At 36.5% G+C, this 25,117-nt stretch overlaps 1 protein-coding gene across 2 annotated transcripts; it reads right to left on the reverse strand.

Annotated features, from left to right (window-relative positions):
• Nucleotides 1-852: 852 nt before the first annotated feature.
• LOC116296072 (coronin-7) lies at nt 853-24,916 on the reverse strand. 2 transcript variants are annotated; one of them, XM_031704024.2, is made up of 29 exons: nt 24,736-24,916; nt 24,095-24,194; nt 23,332-23,415; nt 22,700-22,770; nt 22,313-22,387; nt 21,593-21,634; nt 20,943-21,009; nt 20,664-20,740; nt 19,165-19,212; nt 18,870-18,956; nt 18,626-18,708; nt 18,027-18,081; nt 17,492-17,552; nt 16,581-16,726; nt 15,423-15,518; nt 14,935-15,048; nt 14,178-14,483; nt 13,936-14,044; nt 8,901-8,987; nt 8,505-8,647; nt 8,096-8,200; nt 7,069-7,157; nt 5,691-5,829; nt 4,607-4,696; nt 4,341-4,457; nt 3,868-4,003; nt 2,909-3,003; nt 1,937-2,026; nt 853-1,704 (listed from the first exon to the last, which is right to left on the reverse strand). In XM_031704024.2, exons 1-29 carry the CDS (start codon nt 24,793-24,795, stop codon nt 1,696-1,698), a joined length of 2,781 nt encoding a protein of 926 aa, XP_031559884.2. In that variant the 5' UTR covers nt 24,796-24,916; the 3' UTR covers nt 853-1,695. The 2 variants fall into 2 exon arrangements, with proteins under 2 accessions (XP_031559884.2, XP_088895481.1); XM_089039355.1 differs by lacking the exon at nt 24,095-24,194.
• Nucleotides 24,917-25,117: the final 201 nt, after the last annotated feature.

Genomic DNA, 25,117 nt, shown 5'->3' on the forward strand with positions numbered 1-25,117 from the left:
CCTCCCTGAACAAAATCCTAGATCCGCCCTTGTCTATTTTGCATTTTGTAATGAATGAGTGCCTTCAAAACAGCAAATCACAGAGTGAGAATAAATGACCTCTGGATGTAGAGATTTGCAGAACATGAGACGAGTGTTATGAGAAGCACAAGTGTTTTGCCAATTAACCCCCCTCCCCAAATGGAATGGGATGGAGGGATGGGAATGTATTTTCTTTAGCCATGCTCCAATGTACAAATTGTATATGGTGGCCTTTGAAATAAATAAATGTCCTCCGTGCTATATGAATGTTTTGTTCCAGAAATTATCAATGCCTACAACCCCCCTCCCCTGCCCAAAGAGCGATTTGGAATTCCTGAGGGATTGGGATGCTCCATGCTTTATGAATGTTTTGTTCCAGAAATTATCAATACCCACATTGTGAAAGTAGTATGCAGATCAGCTATGCCTCGTGGATCCATACTACTTTGACAATGTGATGGTGCAATTTATCGTCAATAAAAGGACAGACACAAAAAACTGATGTCTATTTGTTAATTCCGAGGGTAGGGGCATCATCGAAAGAAAAGAGTTTGTATGGAAGAAAATTGGAATTTCCGAGGGGTCTTTTTTTTCTTTCAAATTCCTCCATGGGGGGGGGGGGGGGGTATGGATAATTTCTGGAACTACACAATGCACAAAGCAAGGACTTTTTTGTCCTTTACGAAATGTAAATTAGAATGGTGTTTATCTTTGATACAAATGATAAAATTGAAAGTGCACATGCATGTTGTGTGCTCTCATAAAGGTCTCCTCACAAAGCATGCACCCCCAACTATTAAATCAGAAAGTGAGATTTAAAACAACAGCCAATATTTTTTAATTTTTATTATGAATCATTTTACTTTCAGTATTCTGGTTTTTAAAAATGCCTATAATTTTCAATTTACAAATAGTAATATATTTTAGTAAGTTTACCAAAGAACTTACATATAATTAATCTAATGATTATACAGCTTCTCATTAATCCCATATAGGTAACTGTCCAATTATTTTCTTAACTGGACAGGTCTTGTTAATATGGGATTAATTAGGCAGCTATATAACTAATAGGTAATGGGATTTCATGCTTCCCAATCAAGAAATAATTAGACTCAAAAAATTCCTCTGACTGCCAAATTGGACTCGGTCTACGGCCTCATCCAATTTTGTCAGTCCTCGGAAATTTCCTCGTCCAATTATTTCTTAATTGGACAGCATGGAGTCCTATTACATATACTAATTCATATCTAATTAACCTAGTTGTAACTCTCGCATTGTTCTCTTAAACCAGCGCATGTACTAACTAGAAGCCCTTACACAATGTAACTGCAAGAATGTATGGAATTAATTCAAAATTATAGCACTCTTGTAACGGCTGTAATAACAGATATAAACTTGAAATTTTGACTGGCAGTGCACACCTCCATATTTCGTTTTATGCATGTTTGTGTATGACCTTAAATGAAGATTTCTTGTGATCGTATAGACCTGCTCCAGGTCTGATTAATCACTATTTTATGAACCTAGTTTTTGAATGAATGAATTTTGGGGGTTTTCATTTAAACAATTTAAATACCAATATATATAACCCAAACGTTTCCACTCAAAAAGGGACTTTTTGACCTTTCTAAAAAAGTTATTTAACTGTAATATTTGGTACCACCTTGCACCTTCTTAGTCATCCTAAAAGATAAAAAGATAACAAACAATGAGTCTAAAGTGTTTAATACACCAAAAAAGCAACATGAGTTCCAGTACATCAGTGGTTTAATAGAGGCGTAAAGACTAGAAAAGATTGTAACAGGTTTGAATCCTGTCTGGAATCCTTTTCCAAGGAAAATTAGCTTGTCTCTAAGAAACATTTTTCATCTTTAAACCATGCAACTGTTGTTATAATCAATTATCTAAGTCTTACCCATTCATCATCATCAACACCTTCCATCATATCTTGGGGAAGAGGATCATCTTCATAGTTACCCAGTTTGTCTACCATGGCTGTCACGAGCTACAAAAATAAAAGAAAGGATAAGAAAAAGATGATCCAGCACACATACTGGGGACTGCACCAGTGGTTTCGTAATCTTTAGTTACTTTGCTATAAGAACCTGCATTGAATGCAAGTCAGGCTAAATTAGTATAATAATTAATAAAATTAAAAATAATGTCAATATCAATAAATAAAAATCAACAGGGAGAGAATGGTGGTCAGTGGTCATGTAGCACATCATCACATGCATCCTCATGCATGTTTGGTTTGTCCTTGTGGCCGCACAAGGTGTTTGCTGTTAGCCAGTTTTGCTTAGTTTGCAAGATCACTAGTGCTAACAAGTTGCTCCTGTAAGTTTTTACTTTTGGTAGCCTATCTTAATCACCATAAATAGTCCCAATAGTGGCAACTCAATTCCCTCATAAGTGGCGCTACTGGCAAACATGGTTCCAGCTACTACAAACAACACTACATGAACGACACCACCTCAATCCCACAATAATAATTCATCGTGTGGGTGGTCGGTGCTTTAATTAAAAGCTTCATTCATCATTAACAATCATCCTTGCGGCTGCCAGCGGTTAAAATAATCCACAATAAAGGGCTTTACCATTTTTTTTTTTTTCAAACATTCATTTATTTTCATAGTGTAAATTTGGTTTCTTGATTTACGATCTCGTATTTAGTTTCATATATAATATAAATATGCTACAACGACAACAGCAACTAACAAAAATGAAATAATAAATGAATTAATACAATATGATAAATAGATAGATACAGTCTTAAGTCCCCATTGCACTTTAATTTCATGCTTTTAACTTTTTTTCCTTTTTTCTGTTTTGATTTTATACCTGAATGATTTGTTTAAAAACGCCATTAGCTTTGATTGCACATTACCTCTTCTTTTTTCTGTTCATCTGATTTATAATCATCCAGCTCTTTATAACTGTTATACTTCTTGACTACATTAGTTTCTTTTGGGACTTCACTTACTGTAGATTAGCAAAAAAAAGGTCAGTGATTCATGAGTTATGCAAAAGTACTATGCATCCGAAACATCAGTACGCTTTTTCATCTTTTCACAGCGTATAATTTACCCTTTTATCATCAAAGTAAAAAGGTGCTCTGAATATAGGCCGATCTTTATTTAAGTTTTTTCCTCATTAGCATAGAGAAATTCAAGCTACGAGCAAACTGACTCCGAAAACCGAAAGAGAATGTCTTATTTAGTAACTTCCGAAAATTAGAGAGTAATATGTTCAATATTTTGGGAGTAAAATTTTGTTTAAAACTTTATAAACTACAAAGAAATGTAGCTTGAAATTTTTTAAATGCTAATTTTTTAATGTAAATAAAGATCGGCCTATACCAATGAAAGTATCAGAAAAATACTAATTTATAGGTTGGGGGGTAGGGGGTGGTGGAGGGGGCTTAATGTGGGGTATTAATTTTTTCATCCAAAATTTTAGGCGAGCTAATAAAAAGTTTGGGTCATATTTATGTCGATTATAATCTGTAATTCCGGAGGTAAGGAGGAACAGAAGCAAAAAGGGGGGGGGGGGGGGGGGTGGAATAAGAGAATCATTGTTGCAACAAAGTAGGTTTTGGTGGACATCAATCAAGACACTTCCAGGCCATGACATTTTGTAGCGATTTGCCCTGGAAAACACAACCCTGGAAAACTTGTTTTTTCAACGACATCTTTGCAATATTTCAATTGACCTCCATTCCAACCTTCATTGTGTCTGTGATAGGGAAGCACTTTATTACAGAGTAAAGCATCAGCGAGCATGCAATCATGGTGATTTGTGCTCATATTTAACACTAAATCAAGTCCTCAAAATAATTAATATTACATGGTTTCATGTCTGGTGGTCTTAGGCTCATCTTCTTGAGTTCTTTATTTTTTCCAGCAAGCCAATCCTGGCAGCTGAGTGCTGCTTCCCACTTGACTCTGGTCTCAGGGAAAATATCATCTTGGAAATACTCTGGCTAAAATGGGAAAGAATATACTTTACTCAATATCACCTGTTAGTAACTCTGATTAAAATTCTCATGAAAAAATAGCTTTCCTCGAGGTACAGCGAACTTGTCAGTAACTCTGATCACTTAAAATTCTCATGAAAAAAATAGCTTTACTGGAGGTACAGCAAACTTGTCAGTAACTCTGGTCATTTAAAATTCTCATGAAAATAGCTTTACTTGAGGTACAGCGAACTTGTCAGTAACACTGATCATTTAAAATTCTCGCGGAAAAAATACCTTTACATGAGGTACAGCGAACTTGTCAGTAACTCTGATCACTTAAAAATTCTACGAAAAAAAATACCTTTACACGAGGTACAGCGAACTTGATCTGCTCAATGTTTGTTGTGCTTAGCTTCACTGCTCTTGCTATTTCTACTGCCTGCACATCACATGCTCTCTTGTCAAGGAAACCAACAGCCTGTTGAGAGAAAATTTAATCACATGATAAACATTTACATTTAAATGAAAAGAGTTTATACTGTTCTAGCAAATGAATGCCAATCAATTGACTATTAATAGTGACCAAAGGTAGAGGACCAGAGTAATAAAAAGGTGAGCCAGACTGACCTGGAAGGGTTGTGCTGCTCTATAATGGCCAATTTCAAACAAATGGGGATCATCTGTACTGATTTCAAAGCCATAGATAATAGTATCTCCCTACGATAAACAGAACAATGAATTATACATTATATGATCAAACATAGGTATAACAGCTTATATACCACAGCAATTTTTTAAATCAAATGTATTCAAGGCTATTATTATTTCACTGGTAAAAATAATAGTTTGCAATATTTCCAAGAGAGTCACCTGACAAAATGGTTTGCAAGCAATCAGCCAAGTCACATGACAAAATGGTTTACAAGCATTCAACCAAGTCAAATGACAAAAAGGTTTGCAAGCATTCAACCAAGTCACATGACAAAATGGTTTGCAAGCATTCAACCAAGTCACATGACAAAATGGTTTGCAAGCATTCAACCAAGTCACATGTCAAAATGGTTTGCAAGCATTCAACCAAGTCACATGACAAAATGGTTTGCAAGCAATCAACCAAGTCACATGACTAAATGGTTTGCAAGCATTCAACCAAGTCACATGACTAAATGGTTTGCAAGCAATCAACCAAGTCACATGACAAAAACTTTAATTTGCCAAAAATACCACCAACGTGGCCAATTTTTATTTTCCTCTGTACGGCTGAGTGGCAGGTTGGTAAAATAGAGGGCAAAAATACACCTCATTGATTGTGACAAAACATAAAAATTAAGAATATTTAGTTCTGATCCTTAAACACTCTTTTGACATGACCAGACTTGCAAAAACATACCCAAATATCTAGAGTATTGTTAACATAGCTATCCATTCTTCTCCCAGTGTAATGTGTAGTTCCAGAAATTATCCATACCCCCCTTACCCCCCTACCCCCACTTTTCCCCCGTAGGAATTTGGAATTTCCAAGAGGTGGGGCGGGGTCAGAGAAAGTTCAAAATTACAGAGTTTGTATGGAGGAAAATTGGAATTTTTGGGGAAGGGAGGGGTCTTTATAAAAATTCTACGTGGGGGGGGGGGGGGGGGGGATGGATAGTTTCTGGAACTACACAATCTCCATTATGCTTCATGATTATAATAATACAGATATAAAACATACCTTTCCAGAGAGGAGAATAACACCAGTATCCTCATCATAATAAGGTATAAGAATGGATGGAGCAACCTCCAGTGTAATGGTATGAACAGCAGCTGATAGGTCATTCACGTTATACAGACATAGGATCCTGTGACTTGATCTAACAAAAATGTACAGAAAATCAAGCTAACTTTAAGGCATGCATGCTGGTCCATATGACAGTATGGAGGTCACAAGTTTCATTGGAGGAAACTGTCCAATCATATGTTTCCTAGGGAAGGATACTGGAATGTTACAGTGCATGTAGGGGGCCAGAAGAGCCAATTTTAGAAATTGAAATACAGTTTACAGGTATAGCTCAGTTGGTTAAAGTGCTTATAAGCCTTTACACAATATTTTCAGAATTGAGTCTTTAAATAGTGAAAAGTTGATTGTGAAAATAATTCATCATTTGAATGTCGGGTCTTTGAGATATGAAGGTTTATATTTCCAATATGTTAATGACTATGACGTAACGTAAGGGATTTGATTTATTTTGTGGCAACTTTTAATATTGAATGCTGGACATTTTTTGAAAACAAATTTGTAAGAACCTTTACGTGAGTCACGAGTAAAAGGGTGATGCTTTTAAAATACTGTATTCCAGAACTAGTGCAGTGTTGTATATTAAATGATCCCTTATGTTACGTCATAGTCATTAATCTATTGGGAATAAAAACCTTCATATCTTAAAGACCCGACATTCAAATGACGAAATATTTTCACAATCAACTATCCACTATCTAAAGAATCAATTCTGAAAATATTGTGCAAAGGCTTATAAGCACTTTAATGCACAGCCTTTGGAACTAGAGGTCCACATTTCAATCCTAAGGATCTTCATGTCTGTTTTGAATTCTCTCTACAACTGCTATGTACACACATTATTATTATTAACACGTTATTATTAATCTGTGTAGCTTCAACGCTGAATACTCTTAAGACAGAGCACTGATGGAGATACAGGGTAAAGTGCACACTGTGGACTTCCATTGATAGCAGCTGAATTTCTGAATTTTTGAAACTACCAACGTTACATCAAAGAGCCGCAGGTTTGGTATGAATGGGAAAAACTATGAATTATATCAATTTTATATAATCTTAATTGCAATCAGACTGAATTTTCTTGTCAGTAATGGCCAGTAAATGATACATTTTGATCAGATGAATAACAAGGTTCAAACAATGTGAGGCTAATATAGAGTCAGTCATAATGTGTGCACTTTGTTACAGTCAAACTATATGACTTTGTATGCTCTCAGTCAGTAATGCATGCTTTCTACTCCTGCAAAGACCAGCCTGGGCACCTAATAATCAATTTACTGAAAGCTGAAAATATAATTATTATACCTGTACTTACCTATGAAATCCTGAAACGGCAAGGTATTGTCCTTCATGACCTGCCCAGGTGATACGACCCCCTCTGGAACCCTCTGGACCATCACCAATCTATTCAAAATACATAAATCAGGGTACAACATTAACTTTTAAACCCACTAGCATTAAACCTTGCTATATACAAAGATTTCAAAGTCACTAAAAAAAGGTAAAGGTAATTTATTTTACTTCGATAACACGGGGAGTGGTTGCCCAATTCTCCCGAGCCAAGGGCTCATGTTTAATGCCCTCGAAGGTACGCCCTTTACCCCTCTCCCCACTAGCGATCGGACGCTGTGAATAACAAGCTTTACTTGATGCAGGTTGTAAACTTTTCAGTCCTTCAATTTCTGGACTGTGGTCATACTCTCAAAACGTAGCTAATAATTAAAGTTTTTATACATCACTAATACAAAATTCACCCGCATTTTACGAGTTTAGGAGCGTTAATTTTTCCCCCCTATAAATGACAAAGATAAAATATCATCTTGATCAGAGATAATCATGACCATATGACCATGTATGTTTGTATAATACTGCATTATACAAATTACCTTGTGCATTTTAGTATTATAGTGCAGGGAAAGAAAATGTAGCAAGAATATGCCAGTTTTCCATTTGATGCATACATGTACCATGCTAAGCCTTGTTTATAAGTCGGTTATATTCATAGATACCATTTTACAGCATTATTGCTGCCAGAACCATTATTATGGTCATGATCAATATTGGTCCTTATCATCATTGTCATTGTCAATTGTATTTGAATAATGGTTTTGACTAGTTTGTTTTAGGATAAATGGATCCTTGTTATTATGATGAAGGTAGCACTTTTAGCCAATGACTAACAAACCCATGATTAATAGTTGAATTCATGGAATTTAGGATTAGATTTTTGTGGAGGAAAGAAAACTGGAGGACCCTGTTCTTTTTTATTTTTTGGTGTCAGATGGTCATAAAGTACACAATTACCAACTAATTAAAATATAATAAATATTACTGGACTATACCTTGGTATATGTCGTATTTGCCCTGGGGTCATAAATTCTTATTTTCTTGTCTCTGCTTAATGATGCAAGATGTTTTCCATCCAAACTCCAACAGAAACTGAAAATCTTCAAAAAGTATTTATGAGGTAAATAACATGCTTTCATGATGGCATCTTTTAACGATCATACTACGAATGCTTTGCCAACCTTTTTTTCCCTAAAATCCTTTTTAAAATCCTCAAAAGGGTTTTTGGATGATACTTAGCATGTAAACAAATTTGTTGCATTAAAAAAATACCTTTTTTATGTTTTACTCAAGGTGCAGTAATACTGGCAACGAAGTTGTACAACATGTCATGCAACAAGTTGCAGGGCAAAATGTTGCTAGTAACAATTTAATGGTAGAACTTGTCACACAACACTGTGTTACCTGTTCTTCATGGCCCTGTAATGTAATAACATACTTCTCGGTCTTCAAATCCCACAATTTGATTGACAAATCAAGAGAAGCCGAAGCAAGAAGATTTGATGCAATGGGATGGTACCGTACTATGGTTGGTTTGTCTTTATGGCCTGGTAACAAAAGGAGGTTGAAATTTTTAATTAAAAACTTTGTGTAAAGTTAAAATTATTACTTTTTTGGGTACCAATTCTTTACATTTTGTTCTTAGTTTTTTTGATTCCCTTGGTTTTTTTTACTTCTTTCCATTTTTTCTTATCCACCTTTTTTTCTTTTTTCTCTTCCACTTTACACCCTCCTCCTCCCCCTCCCCCTCATTCCCATTCCTATGGGAATTAAACCATTGAAGTCATCCAATGCACTAACCTATTAACCTAGTGATAGGTTTATCAATGATCTCAGTCAGTCCACCTTGTGGGATCTCCCATATTCCAATTACACCAGTATCACAAGCTTAAATAGATACATATACCAGATTGTAAGTTACATAGAAAAGAAATCCTAAAAGCTATAATTACTGGAAATTGTAGATGTAAAGACAAAAAAGTTATTGGCAATATTGGGGGAAGGGGCGAGATGGAAGACCAAAACAATTTTGAGGGAGAGGGTGGGGATTAGCCTATGTAAAAATGTAAAATAATACAAAATTCTGAATATTAACCATTTTTTGAGAGTGAAGGGAAATATACCCGTCGCGTTTTAGGACCTGACTTTTGCTGTATTGTTGCCCGTATTGCGATACACCGATACACAACATGCCATAGGGCTACATATCTAAGCAATCCAAAATCCAATGTAGTCCCCTGGTCTCTCAAAGGATCAGCTAATATACACCACACGGCCACACATACAACGATACAGGAGATAAACAACGACACAGCACTACCGCAATACAGACGATACAACGATACAGTTGTTACAACGATACAGCACTACTGCGATACAACGATACAACGATACAACGATACAACGATACAGACAATACAGACGATACAGACAATACAGACGATACAGACAATACAGACAATACAGACAATACAGACGATACAGACGATACAACGAGACAGGAGATAAACAACGACACAGCACTACGGTGATACAACGATACAGACGATACAACGATACAGACGATACATCGATACAGGAGATAAACAACGACACAGCACTACTGCGATACAGACGATACAACGATACAGACGATACATCGATACAGGAGATAAACAACGACACAGCACTACGGTGATACAACAATACAGACGATACAACGATACAGGAGATAAACAAAGTCACAGCACTACCGCGATACAGACGATACAGACGATACAGACAATACAGGAGATAAACAACGACACAGCACTACTGCGATACAACGATACAGACGATACAACGATACAGGAGATAAACAACGACACAACACTACTGCGATACAACGATACAGACGATACAACGATGCAGGCGATAAACAACGACACAGCACTACTGCAATACAACGATACAGACGATACAACGATACAGGAGATAAACAACGACACAGCACTACGGTGATACAACGATACAGACGATACAACGATACAGGAGATAAACAACGACACAGCACTACTGCGATATAACGATACAGACGATACAACGATACAGGCGATAAACAACGACACAACACTACTGCGATACAACGATACAGACGATACAACGATACAGCCGATAAACAACGACACAACACTACTGCGATACAACGATACAGACGATACAACGATACAGGCGATAAACAACGACACAGCACTACGGTGATACAACGATACAGACGATACAACGATACAGGAGATAAACAACGACACAGCACTACTGCGATACAGACGATACAGACGATACAACGATACAGTTGATAGAACGACACAGCACTACTGCGATACAACGATACAGACGATACAGACGATACAGACGATACAGACAATACAGGAGATAAACAACGACACAGCACTACGGTGATACAACGATACAGACGATACAACGATACAGGAGATAAACAACGACACAGCACTACTGCGATACAACGATACAGACGATACAACGATACAGGCGATAAACAACGACACAACACTACTGCGATACAACGATACAGACGATACAGGCGATAAACAACGACACAACACTACTGTGATACAACGATACAGACGATACAACGATACAGGAGATAAACAACGACACAGCACTACGGTGATACAACAATACAGACGATACAACGATACAGGAGATAAACAACGACACAGCACTACGGTGATACAATGATACAGACGATACAACGATACAGGAGATAAACAACGACACAGCACTACGGTGATACAACGATACAGACGATACAACGATACAGACGATACATCGATACAGGAGATAAACAACGACACAGCACTACTGCGATACAGACGATACAGACGATACAACGATACAGACGATACATCGATACAGGCGATAAACAACGACACAGCACTACGGTGATACAACAATACAGACGATACAACGATACAGGAGATAAACAACGTCACAGCACTACCGCGATACAGACGATACAGACGATACAGACAATACAGGAGATAAACAACGACACAGCACTACTGCGATACAACGATACAGACGATACAACGATACAGGAGATAAACAACGACACAGCACTACTGCGATACAACGATACAGACGATACAACGATACAGACGATACAACGATACAGACGATACAGACGATACAACGATACAGACGATACAACGATACAGACGATACAACAATACAGACGATACAGACGATACAACGATACAGACAATACAGACGATACAACGATACAGACAATACAGACGATACAGCGATACAGATGATACAGAGGAGCAAGGAACAAGTATACAGCGCTGGTCCTTGGTTATGATTTGAGTGTATACCAACCTAAGTAGTAATCTATATTTATTTACTCGATCCAGACAAAAGCTGCCAAATTCAATTGCAAAAGTTGCCAATAGGGCCATAACAAATTTTATAATGAGGCACTACATACCGTAATTAGTCTTAGTTCTTGCAATTTCAAACATAAATTGATTTTTTTTTTAATTTCATAAAATACCCTTTTTCAAGAAAGGTTTTCAGTCATAGCGACTTCATATAATGAGTAAGTAAAATAGGCCTTTTTACAATAACTTTTCAGAATGATTTGTACATACGAGTTGCAATTACTCTAGTATCTACGTCTTGGAAAAACCGAATATTTAGCTCATTTCATGTCTTTTCTAACGAAAATCATAGTCGATGCAAAGTCTATGAATGTAAGCTAGGGCCTTTTAGTTCAGTTCTTTAGTATTGAAGCTGTTGTTAATAAATTTCTTTGTCTTGATCAAGGAAGTAAATGTAGATTATGATCCTTAGCTTTTCAGAATGATTTGTACATTATCTACGTCTTAGAAAGTACATGGCTAGATTACATTATCTAAACCAATTCGAAGTATACAATATCTAGCATTTTTTTAGGTCGAAAATCAATGTCAATGCAAAGTGTATAAATGTAAGTCCTATAGTTCAGTTCTTTACAGTATTGAAGCTGTCGTTAATAAAACTCTTTGTCTGGATCGAGTAAATAAATATAGATTACTACTTAGGTTGGTATACACTCAAATCATAACCAAGGACCAGCGCTGTATACTTGTTCCTTGCTCCTCTGTATCATCTGTATCGTTGTATCGTCTGTATTGTCTGTATCGTTGTATCGTCTGTATTGTCTGTATCGTTGTATCGTCTGTATCGTCTGTATCGTCTGTATTGTTGTATCGTCTGTATCGTTGTATCGTCTGTATCGTTGTATCGTCTGTATCGTCTGTATCGTTGTATCGTCTGTATCGTTGTATCGCAGTAGTGTCGTTGTTTATCTCCTGTATCGTTGTATCGTCTGTATCGTTGTATCACCGTAGTGCTGTGTCGTTGTTTATCTCCTGTATCGTTGTATCGTCTGTATTGTTGTATCACCGTAGTGTTGTGTCGTTGTTTATCGCCTGTATCGTTGTATCGTCTGTATCGTTGTATCGCAGTAGTGCTGTGTCGTTGTTTATCTCCTGTATCGTTGTATCGTCTGTATCGTTGTATCGCAGTAGTGCTGTGTCGTTGTTTATCTCCTGTATCGTTGTATCGTCTGTATCGTTGTATCGCAGTAGTGTTGTGTCGTCGTTTATCGCCTGTATCGTTGTATCGTCTGTATTGTTGTATCACCGTAGTGCTGTGTCGTTGTTTATCTCCTGTATCGTTGTATCGTCTGTATCGTTGTATCGCAGTAGTGTTGTGTCGTTGTTTATCGGCTGTATCGTTGTATCGTCTGTATCGTTGTATCGCAGTAGTGCTGTGTCGTTGTTTATCTCCTGTATCGTTGTATCGTCTGTATCGTTGTATCGCAGTAGTGCTGTGTCGTTGTTTATCTCCTGTATTGTCTGTATCGTCTGTATCGTCTGTATCGCGGTAGTGCTGTGACTTTGTTTATCTCCTGTATCGTTGTATCGTCTGTATTGTTGTATCACCGTAGTGCTGTGTCGTTGTTTATCGCCTGTATCGATGTATCGTCTGTATCGTTGTATCGTCTGTATCGTCTGTATCGCAGTAGTGCTGTGTCGTTGTTTATCTCCTGTATCGATGTATCGTCTGTATCGTTGTATCGTCTGTATCGTTGTATCACCGTAGTGCTGTGTCGTTGTTTATCTCCTGTATCGTTGTATCGTCTGTATTGTCTGTATTGTCTGTATCGTCTGTATTGTCTGTATTGTCTGTATTGTCTGTATTGTCTGTATCGTTGTATCGTTGTATCGTTGTATCGCAGTAGTGCTGTATCGTTGTAACAACTGTATCGTTGTATCGTCTGTATCGCGGTAGTGCTGTGTCGTTGTATCGTCTGTATCGTTGTATCGTCTGTATCGCGGTAGTGCTGTGTCGTTGTTTATCTCCTGTATCGTTGTATGTGTGGCCGTGTGGTGTATATTAGCTGATCCTTTGAGAGACCGGGGGACTACATTGGATTTTGGATTGCTTAGATATGTAGCCCTATGGCATGTTGTGTATCGGTGTATCGCAATACGGGCAACAATAAAGCAAAAGCCAGGTCCTAAAACGCGACACATATGAAGGGAAAACCCTGGGAGGCTAGGAGGGGAAAAAATGGCATATCCTGTTTTATGGAGAATAGAAAGAAATGTAATAAGTAATATATTCAGGGCTTTCAGAATAAGCCAGCGGCTGCTTTTAATAAATTGATGCTGATCTTTTAGGGGTCCTTTTCGAAATAAACCACCAATATAATTTATCCTCCTTACCATTTGGACTAAGTGAGTACCCCCTTTCCTTGTTATAATAAGAAATAATTAAAGATTAATGCAATTACTGAAAGACGTACCAACAGCCATTCTGTGGTCATTAAATGGATCAAAGGTGAAGTCCATGACTGTACTGCCGCACTGGATGACTGGCATTCCACTGTCTGGCAGTCGGCAAGGATTGGAAAGCTGCAACAAATCACAGTTATGAACATAATATTAAAAAGGAAATTAGTATCTGATAAGAAAAATATTTCTTAAAAGATGATAACAACTGAGAACAATTTCTGTAGTTTCAAGTACAGTATTTACTATAACCCACCTGATATACTGCTACCTGGCCACCAGGTCCAGCAATGAGCCAAGCGACAAACTCTTTGTTCACCAACAGGGCATCACATTCCCCAAATGTTGACATGCTCAGGTTACGAATGTTCTCTATGTTGTTCTTCTTGTGCAAAGGCGTTCCATGGATGTGTCTAAACTTGGACACTCTCACACCTGTAAATGTTTTCTTTGTTGAGGTAGGAGGTTCTTCTTGTGCTGGAGCAGCCTGCTCTTTGGATGGAGCGGTTTTGGTTTCTTTTGGTTCCTTTTGAATGGATGGTTTGACCGCTGGGAGTTTGGGCTGTTGAGACAATAATTGTTGGATAATTGAAAACTGATGCATACTTTTGTAATAAATTAACATTATGGCTTTTGTAGATTAATGCTAAGACATACATACTGATATATATCCAATCAGTAAAAATGATTGTTGGATTTGAAATAATTGAAAAAAACTGATACATACTTTAATTGTAATTAACGTTGTGGCTTTTGTAGATTAATGCTAAGACATACGTACTGATATATATATCCCATCACTTACAATGATTAAGATTATTCGCTATTGAATGGTACCTAAATCAATGATTTTCAAAAAGCCAATAATTCATCTCGGTATGAAAAGTCTGCAGAAATTCTTGCTCATCACCTGGGCCATTGAAACCAGGCATGATTATATTGCATATGGTTAGTTAGATATGTATAAGTTGAGGAAAACTGCATTAAACTTTTTCCTGGTGACTATTCTTCACCTTATCATTCACAGATGGCTTTGTAGCAGCTGTGCATTGATGTAAACCTGTCTTAGGGTCTTTTGGGCACTTGATGGAGGTCCTTTTGGAAGGATTGAGACTTATCTTTTTTCTCTATAAAAAATATATTATTAATTAAAGTTAGAACAAATTGAAGTTCATTGGGAATTAGGAGCTGTAATAAGAAAGATTAAAGGATGAATAATAAATTGATAGGATGTTTGTTCAATTGGTTGGACAATATAAATGGGATGTGACAGATGAATGAATAAATGGTGCCCCTGTAATAGAGACAGGATGGAGCGATAATCATGGATGAGTGAATGGAACAAATGGATGGACTTAAAAAAGAATTTAAAAAACTAGATGGATAACCAATGTAGTAAGAATAATTAAGTCAATATACATCCCATTTACTGACCAACACATTTTAATCATGCATTGTTTAATAGGGCATAAATTTAATAGATTATCAAACCATTGAATACCTGTAAGTTTTGTCCATCAAACCACTGCTGGCAGGTCATGGCTGGTACATCACCAAGGGTATCAGGGAAAAGGTCAGCATGGAATTCTTCATAACTCTTTGAAGTTAAGATTTTCAATATCAAAATGACAAAGTACTACCCAATAGAAACCCATAAGGCAAATAAACATGGCAATAATGCCTTACATCCCATCCACATAAATGTGTTTTCAAAAGTCTCCATTTTTGTCTTGCAGAAAACGCATCGATTGCTTTGCATCCACACTAGCGTTTTCATATCGTTTTTCGACTGTCCACTTTCCAAATGCTCAAAAATGCATACACGTCTCTTTGTGATGTAATGCATTAATCTGTGCATGCCTGGTAGAACAGCGCCTGAGGTGCTTGTCCCAGCACACGCTTGTTTGACATGGTCAAATCCAAAATCTTCTCGGCCTTTGATATGGCTTAGTTGCCCAAGTCTTACGTTGTGAAGTATTCAAAAATACTGGTGCCCTGTTCTTCTTTTGTGTTCCCAACCGAAGGTTGAACAATAAAATATTTAGTTCCAAACAAGGGAATAAACAAGTCAACAACATAAAAATGAGCTCATCCGCCATATTATTTGTTTTGAAACTAGGGAGGCCTGGATAAGAGATCACACGATGCTATTGACGTCATCGTTTTCAAAAGGCTCCATTTTCGATCGTCCACACCAAAACGATGTGTATCCATTTTCATTTGGCTCCACATTGGACAACATTTTCAAATCGATGTGTCATCGATGAATACGCTCATTGTTTTCAAGCGTTTTTGTGTTGACAGAAGGCCGAAATGTCTGCATTTTCAAACAAAAATGCATTAGGTGTGGATGGGGTCTTAGAAGCATCATTATATGATACCCCAGGTAATTATAGGAAATTCCGAATGCTGATTGGTCGAGAACTTCACACTATTTCTTAATAATCACCATCACTAAGATGAACATATTTTATAGGAATGTGTGTGCTCAGTTTGCTGGAGCGTGTGCTGCTTTTAAAATATAAACTGTAGAAATAAACCAATGTTGTCTACTTTCTTTCAAATGATCACCCGTGTGTAATGATATTAAAACGATTATTCACCTTTAGGCTTAGAAATATATTATCAGTGAATAATATTGTTAACTAAGCACACCAACCTTTCTTGGTACCAAGTAGCTTATTGGTACAATACTGTGTTGTGTGACTTGAAGCAGTCTTGCCACCTCACATGACATCACATCTAGTGCAGCCTTTGGTACCATTGCCATGCCTTTAGTCTGTCCTTCAGTCATTATACCCGATACTATAATGAAAATATGTGTAGTCATTATCTGTGTCATTAGTATAGGAAACCACATGATCTCTATTACGATTCAGAATTGATAGATACAAGTGATGTTTTGAAAGTATACAAAATTGGACAAACAAGGCAAATTGAATTTGAGAACTTTCAAAACATCCCAAGTATCTATAAATTCCGCACGGACCCACTCTTTCTGTTTATTGTTTTGATCACTGAAAGCGAAACCGAAAAAGCGTGCGAGTCAGTCGATGATGTACAGGATTGAAGTAGGGTAAGGAGAAAGTTAAATTGCATCTGGTTTCTAAAAATAGCCCAACCGGTAATTTACATGGGGTGAGCATTATTAAGAAGTTTCCCGTTCTTATTTATGCTCTCTTGATAGAAGGGTGGTCTATCACTAGTACACTAGCCTCTCATCTCTGGGGTCTTAGGTAAATTTGCTCACTTGACACAGCATCTAGTTTGTAAGGTCTTTTTCATGACTTTAAGGTTTTTTATCTAGGTTCTCTGGTTTTCCTCCCTCACAATTTAACCTAACAAGCTAAATTCCAATTTGATCTGCGAGTTAGTTGAAGCCCTGACTTTAATCAGCCCAGAAGTTGCTTCAGCGTATGATAAAATGTAAGATAAATTATTGTGCTTCATTCTAATAATGCTTTAATTATGAGCCAAATGTAATTTAGTTATTTACTGTTATTTATATCCATGAATAATAAATAAATGCTGTGTTTCACATTCAATCACTGCCAATAAGATAATCCTTACCTTGATGTAAATAAGGATTACCCTTCTCTTTGACTTCATAAAATGATATGCTTGAATCCCCCTTGATGGTAAAAAAGATGCAGTCATGATGATTTCACTTCCAGGCATTCTCCTTATAAAGACTGTCATTTACTGTGGCTTACAGTACGTTGAAAACTTGGGGTATAGCAAGTTATACTATACAATATGAACACTTATGATTGAAAACATTTAATAGCTGGAAAACTCTCACTTTGTTTACTAAAGCTCACAATTTAAAAACTTCTATCAATTTAAAAAGCAACAAAAATTTTATCTTCATTTTTCCATGAGTTTCTAGTGGTATTTAATTGAATAAGATACCATGTAAATGTTACATCTTAAAAAAACTGTATCTTCCCTTGCCCAGAGCTAGAGCAACTTAAAACATGAAGGGGAAGGGCTACACAAATATAGCAAACTAGAAATGTAAACTATATGATGTAAATGGGGTGGTAAACTGGCTAATATATGCTCTCTGACTCCCCCCCCCCCCCCCCCCCTGTTGATTTCTTACCTTGCCAGCCACCAATAACATGTCACTATCAGGGTCATAAAATGGCATGAGAATTCTGCAAAAGAAATGTGATTACTTCAGCCTGGGTATTGAATCAGCTTTGAATTCTTAGAATGGAGTAGAGGTAAGGGACCAATAGTGCCAAATAAACAAGAGGGCTAGAAAATCACTGAGTTAGGAACAATACTTCTGATATGAATGTTTGAACTGTTTCTCTTCTTCAACCCCAAGCATAGACATCAGCTGTGTTGTTTAAAGACGTGTATATCAAGGAAAACATTATATTTTCAACATCACTCATAATAATGTGAACAGTATAGTAGTATGGTTGCAGTATTTTTGTATGTGGTCTTCTTTTTTTAGAGATATAAACATTTGAAATATCAATATGCATGAACATGGACCATGGAAACCATTGAATAAGGTTTGGATTTAAAAATATAATGCACTACTGTTGATGAAGTACATCACCTGGTCAGGTATGGTCAGTACTTACCTGTATTAGAATCTACATCAACACTCTCTAACCCCCACCCACCCCTCCCTCTACACAGTCCCTGATGAAATACATCACCTGATCAGGTATGGTCAGTACTTACCCTGTATTAGAATCTACATCAACACTCTCTAATGGTGTGTTCAGATTATGGATATCCCAAACTGCTATTTGACGTTCTCTTGACTGTAAAAAAAGCAATATTGGAATGAAAAATATAATTCTAAAATAAAAATAGAAATGAGGAGGAGGAGGAGGAGGACAGTGATGATGATGATGATTATTATAATGATTATGATGAGGATGATGTAATGATGATGATAATCAGACACACAATAAACAATTACCATGGTAAATCCAGTGCCTAGGATGTGGTCTCTGTTTCCTAACCATACAATACGAGAGTCTCTTATACCACCAAGTCCATTCCCTTCCTACAGTACAAGTGAAAATATGAATATTACATATTTGTTTGCATTCCTTTCTGCACTAAACAGAGTGCATAAGTAAAGAAGATGTTCATTTTTATCAGTAAAATAATAGGTATTTTTATATGATATGGTAGTAAATAAATCATTAGAGCACCAAGTAAAACAGTTAAAGCAGATTTTTTAAATATTGTCTTCCTTATCATTAACTTACCCCTGCACACTTGGAGGCTCTTGGGTCAAATATACGTATCTTTTTGTCCTAGAAACGATAAATCCATTAGATATATAGAGATTACTTCATAGAAAGCGCACGCGTACAGGATTTTCGCAGGAGTTGGTGAAGTATCTGAAATCTCACTCGTTCGAGTGGGAAAATCCCGTACACGTGCCCTTTCCATGCTGTAATTCATTTATTTTATACATGCTGAGATTTTGTTGTTTTTATTTATTCACCTTTAATGGGTTCTCTAAAAAAATACAAAACTGCTGTATTTTAAAATGTCTCCTCCGAAAAGCTAAAAGCTTGCTACATGTAAAAATATCACTATTTAAATCAAAAAACATATCTGGTACAAAGTAAATAGCAAAACGTTTAAATTCTAAACCAAATATGAAACTGTTCTTAAGAAAATAACGAAATAAGCAACCAAAATCAGTGGTCAATGAAGTCTCATAAACTTAGTTTGTCAAAGCGGAGGGCTGTCTTCGTCTCCACGATTCAAACACACGCTTGATGCGTCATGAAGCAATGTGTTGACTCTGTTGATTTGAATGAGTTATCGGTGAAAGTCGGCGACTTGTTTAAAGTTTTTATTGTCATGTCAAACTGTCCTCATTGAAAAGCTGCTCCACTGAATGGACCTGCTGCAGGGAAACTAGAACTTTTCATGAATGAAGATTCAGGGCACTCGGTGCCCACTGCACTTTGTAAACTGGCCTTTTTTCTATAGACGTACTTGTAGTATTTCCACTCAGAATCAAAGACATGTTTTTCTGTTGTTCGTTTGAGATAGTACTGCAATTCACTGACATACCCATTAAGCTCTTCTGGTGGGAAAACCCGATTCGCTTTGACAGTGGTTTGCGATTGGATGAAACGCTTTTTTCACGTGTGACAAATCGTTTCGCTTTTCTGATTGGCTAAAAAAGTCGTGAACTTGTTTTTCACACAGGGAAATTTGATAAGAAAATCAAATCTCAGTATGTACTGTATAAAATAAAGTTACTTTTCACAAAGCTAGCCCATGGAAAACAAAATCTTTAATTTTATACATAGCCAACCAGATAGCAGTTGCCAAACAATACCCAATATTTAATGAACAGTCCCTGACACTGCATCTACCAATAGGAAGATCTCAATTGGATTACCATCCATCCTATAGGACGGTCTTAGTTGGCACTGCATCCACCAATAGCAAGCTCATAATTGGCACTGCATCCACCAATAGCAAGCTCACAATTGGCACTGCATCCACCAATAGCAAGCTCACAATTGGCACTGCATCCACCAATAGCAAGCTCACAATTGGCACTGCATCCACCAATAGCAAGCTCACAATTGGCACTGCATCCACCAATAGCAAGCTCTCAATAATTGGCACTGCATCCACCAATAGAAAGGTCTCCACATTTCATATTGCATACACCAAAGTAATTGAAAGTTTTTTAAAGCTATATTTAAATTTATTTAAGTAAAGTATGAGGACATACCTTGCTAGATGTTACTATCAATGAGCCATCACCCTTCCAAGACATACTCTGAATCACGTCTTCATGGTTATTCATTGCTGAAAGACAATTGTTACTTGCATCTCATTAGATAGTAAATGTACCAGTTAGTTTATGAAGCAAATTCATAACAGAAGGCATTCTCTTAGATGAGGGAGGGGATGGGTTACTCTTTATTCACAGACCTGCAATGTGACAGATTTCTCTCTGTCTAACACATATTATAAAATCCTGACTATAAATTAAGCCTTTCCTACTTACTGTACTTTTCTTGTCCCTTTTCCAGGTCCCACACAGTAAGTGTCTTTGAACAAGTGCTTGCTAATACCTATGAATTAATTAGATAGAAAGCTGATGCACTCAGCTGTACAGCAATAAATGTCCATGTTTACTTAGTGTTCCTATAATGTTGTTTAAAGAAGGGTCTATTAAAATAACCAAAAATAACCATGCCATCATCAAAATGATAGTTAAGCCTAGTGCAGATCTTCTATATACAGCAAAACAATGAGAAAGGTGGTGGAATAAGAATTTCCACTCATAGAGCAGTTTTCATATTTCCATGGGTGGGACTCATATGGTACTGTTCATGTCTTACAGCACCTACATGGTACAACATGCAATATAACATTGACATGGCTTCCCATTGTCTTCCTGACAGTAAATCAACTAAAAATGGTGTGCGGTTATATCATTCTACAGTAAGATACAGTAGGGCTGCAGTAAGGCTACAAATTTGCTGTATAATCCCACTCACATGCTGTGCAGTATGTATTAGCCAAATTGACTTTAACAAGAAAGGTAATGTCAATCGTGAGCACTCAATGACATTGATATAACAACTAAATGGTTTATTTTCTTCAAGATTAATTCATAGTGCTAACTAACGCAAAGACCAATAGGCTACTTACATCACTTGCACTCGGATGAAAGAGAACATTCTCAACACGATTCTGTCAAGAAACAAAAGAAATGCAACAGATCAAATTGGAATTTAATCTTGGTTTTTACTGAGAGAAGAAAACTAGAGAACCCAGGGGAAACCATTGAGAAGCAGAACCAATAAACAATTCTACCTATGCACATCAGGGATGTAGTCATGATTTTCTGGAGTGGAGCCCAAATTTATAAGTCCGCCATTTTGTTTGGAGCCCCGAATGCCAAATCCCCCCAAAAAAGACCCGCAGTTCTTTTAATTTCGCATAACTAAGAAAACAAATTGACTATGTAAATTCTAAATTTGATTAAGGAAATAAATGCCAGAATTTCTGGACATTTCGAAACATCCTATCATCATTTTCAACAATCATTAAATGTTGAATACCATCAAAATGTCCAGCAATTTTTGTGTTCATTTTCTTAATCAAATGTTTATCAAGATTCATACTAAATTCTAAATTGTCACTATTTTGTTGACACCAAGTGGGTGGCTATGTTCCCCTTGCCCCCCCCCCCCCCCCTACTACGCCCTTGGACATACAACACTGAGTCCAGAAGTCAAACCTGGGTCAAATTATTAGCTCCACACACCACCTATGCTACTCACATAAGTTTCATACCACTAGGTTTGAGAAAACATGTTAAACTTTGTAAAACAACATACTCTTCTGAGGATACCCTATTGTACTTACAGGTTGTTGGGGTAATACAATAATAGGTGAAGGACTTTCTTCATCACCATGTTCTGGTAATTCCCACAATTTTATCTATATAAATAGATAATTAATAAATATAAATTATTAAAATCATAGATCTGCAGCACACAATTCATGCATCAGATTCTCATGTGCAACAAAAACAAAAATATAATACTCTAGGGAATGACACATGGACTGAAATGGGCAAAACAATACGCTTAGGAAATAGTAGAATTGTCTACTTCAAGGTCGCATTTTACAACATTTTGGAATGTCAATAAATCTAATAAAAATAGAACTATTTCAAAAGCCATTTACTTTTTAATATGAGTAGTATTTTTCACTTGCTTAGTTAGAATTCTAATATTAATATCAACCTACTGTGCAATCATAGGAACATGTAGCAAGGCATTTTTCATCAAATGGTGAAAAGTCCATGTCTGTCACAAAATCTTTAAAAAATGCAAAATTTTTGTCAAACACAAAATAACTAACCTGTTGATTGTAGATGCTTGATAATATATACAATATTTGTGTCTGTGTTGTATACGATGTAAAAACTGTTACCTATGGTGCGAGTTGGTATATCATATCCTGAACATGGCCACTCATTTTGTATAAATGTAATGCTTATTAATAAACGAGCAGGAGTGTTTTATCAGGTATAAAAGACCCGATAAAAAACAATCTGCGAGTTTATTAAACGGCTTCAAAACTTCATGATGTATGTTCTCATATTGTACAGGATTCTTTACGGAATGAACCAAGTTTGATAGAGAAAATCCCAGTTAAAGTTTATGCAAATGAAGACAAATCTATATCAGATTTTTTTTTAAATATAAAACCTCCTTCATGGTCATGATTTCTATTGTGTTTCCTTCATGAATTATTAATGAGTTTCTTAAATTACATATAAAATACTGTAGTGATCACAAGTGTAGAATCAAGTCTCAAAATCAAGTATCATAATGACATATCATATACATGTCATAAAACAATTAATCATTATTTACCTGTATGGCAATGCATGAGATGAGGAGGTTTGTTGTCTCTATGTCCAATTTGGTCAAGACTCAACACTCCAAGACTTCCTCCTCCTACAATCCAAAATCAATGACTATTTAAAATTATCAGTAATGACAAACCTTAATTACTACTATTGAAATTTAGCTTGGAAAGATTTTCTTTCTCCAATATATGAGCACAGTCCATCATCATAATCATTATCACTATCACTCATTATTACCGTCATATTTATCAATCACTGATCATCAGTCATTGTCGTCGGGTCAATGTCATCAATGAGTCCCCTTGAGTCATGAGTCACCTTCATCATTATTATCATAATCATCATCAACATGTATGGGCTATCATCATTATCAACAGTAATTATATAGTTGGGATAGTATGCGTGCACTGATTGGTTGAAAACTGTGCTTTATTAACAAAAAGCACAGTTCGCTTGTGCAAAGTCCTGCTAGATCCTGCAACCGTATTTCTTTTTGAGTAAATTAATTCAATACAGAAAAAATAGTAGCTATATAATAAAACAGCTTTTTACATGCTCCATTTGGTAATAAACTTTGAAAGTGCTGTAAGCACTCAAGAAGTGTGAGAAGCACTCACCTACGTCTCATTTGTCATCCGTCATCATCATACATTTATGGGTCAAAGCACAAAGCTCGTACACAAAAGCATACAAACACACTAAACACAGTCATGCTTTTGTGCCTTGTGCTGTAAAACTACATTTATATAATTTTTGTTTTCTTTTACCTCCATGTTCAACATTAAAAGCCAAATGAGAAGTGCTTGCTTTGATGAAGTTGCCATAAGACACTTTCAAATTACCAATATGGAGGTCCAAATAACAATTCTATTGGGAGAGAAAATAAATACAAAAGTATATAGGGATAAAATAATTATTTTAATTTATGATAGCAAATGAAAGCAAAATACAACTGGCACCTCTACAGATGTTCGAGGGAGGGGCTTTGACAAGGACATAAAAAAAGCATTCAAAATTTAACAAAATGGAGTAAGAAATTGCAGGCCAGAAATTTAAGAATATTAAGAGCAATTTTTTACTGAAAATACTTGAGAAAAATAAGAAACAATTGCTGCGATTACGTTACTCATGCATAGATATAGTAGATTCACGTGGATTAAAACACAAGACTTGCTTTTATTTATGCATGTTAAGTATTCCTAAGACGACTATATATGTAAACACTAATTGAAAGAATCTAATACCTTCAAGAACACGTGCAAATATACTCTGTACAAGGGCACAAACTATATAACCTCAAGTTCTTGGAAGGTTTAAGTTTATTACGCAGGAGTTTTATTTAGGTCTACGTGCAGACCTGCATACTAACTGAACGAAATGAGTAGTTCTCGTCGACAAATGCGCTTACCTCTCGCTTGATTGGTTTGGGTGCAGCGTTGTGAAACTTGGACATCTTGAACCGATTCATTTTTGAGCTTGTTGGTCGGCTTCGAAGCTAAGTTGATTTATTCAAGGGAGTTTTATATTAGTTTTTGACTTGATGTCGCCCTGTGTCTGACTCCACTTTTCGGCTTCCTGCCCTTCCTGCCGGAAGAACCTTGAACTCTAGCATCGCAAGGATTCCTGGGACACCGGAAATGAGTTCGAAGTACACAGGAAACCCACAAAGAAGATACTGCTTTTGGAAGGGCCACGAGCTATAATATAAAGACCTTCAAATGCAACCAAGAACACTTTGCTTCATGCTTCCGCACTCTTACGAATATGTTATTTTTTCCAGTTTGAATTCC

Source organism: Actinia tenebrosa, unplaced genomic scaffold (assembly GCF_029948245.1).
Source record: "Actinia tenebrosa isolate PJP-AT-01 unplaced genomic scaffold, QUT_ActTen_1.0 PGA_scaffold6__47_contigs__length_16458017, whole genome shotgun sequence".
Lineage (NCBI taxonomy): Eukaryota > Metazoa > Cnidaria > Anthozoa > Actiniaria > Actiniidae > Actinia > Actinia tenebrosa.

Bases quoted from the DNA above. Each gene is read 5' to 3' on its own strand.
- LOC116296072 (XM_031704024.2), bottom strand. From the start codon at position 24,795: ATGAATCGGTTCAAGATGTCCAAGTTTCACAACGCTGCACCCAAACCA. The intron at 24,195-24,735 runs GTAAGCGCATTT...CTCTCCCAATAG, and splicing joins CCAAACCAATCAAGCGAGAG to AATTGTTATTTGGACCTCCA. The intron at 21,635-22,312 runs GTAAGTACAATA...GTTTCTTGACAG, and splicing joins TTGTATTACCCCAACAACCT to AATCGTGTTGAGAATGTTCT.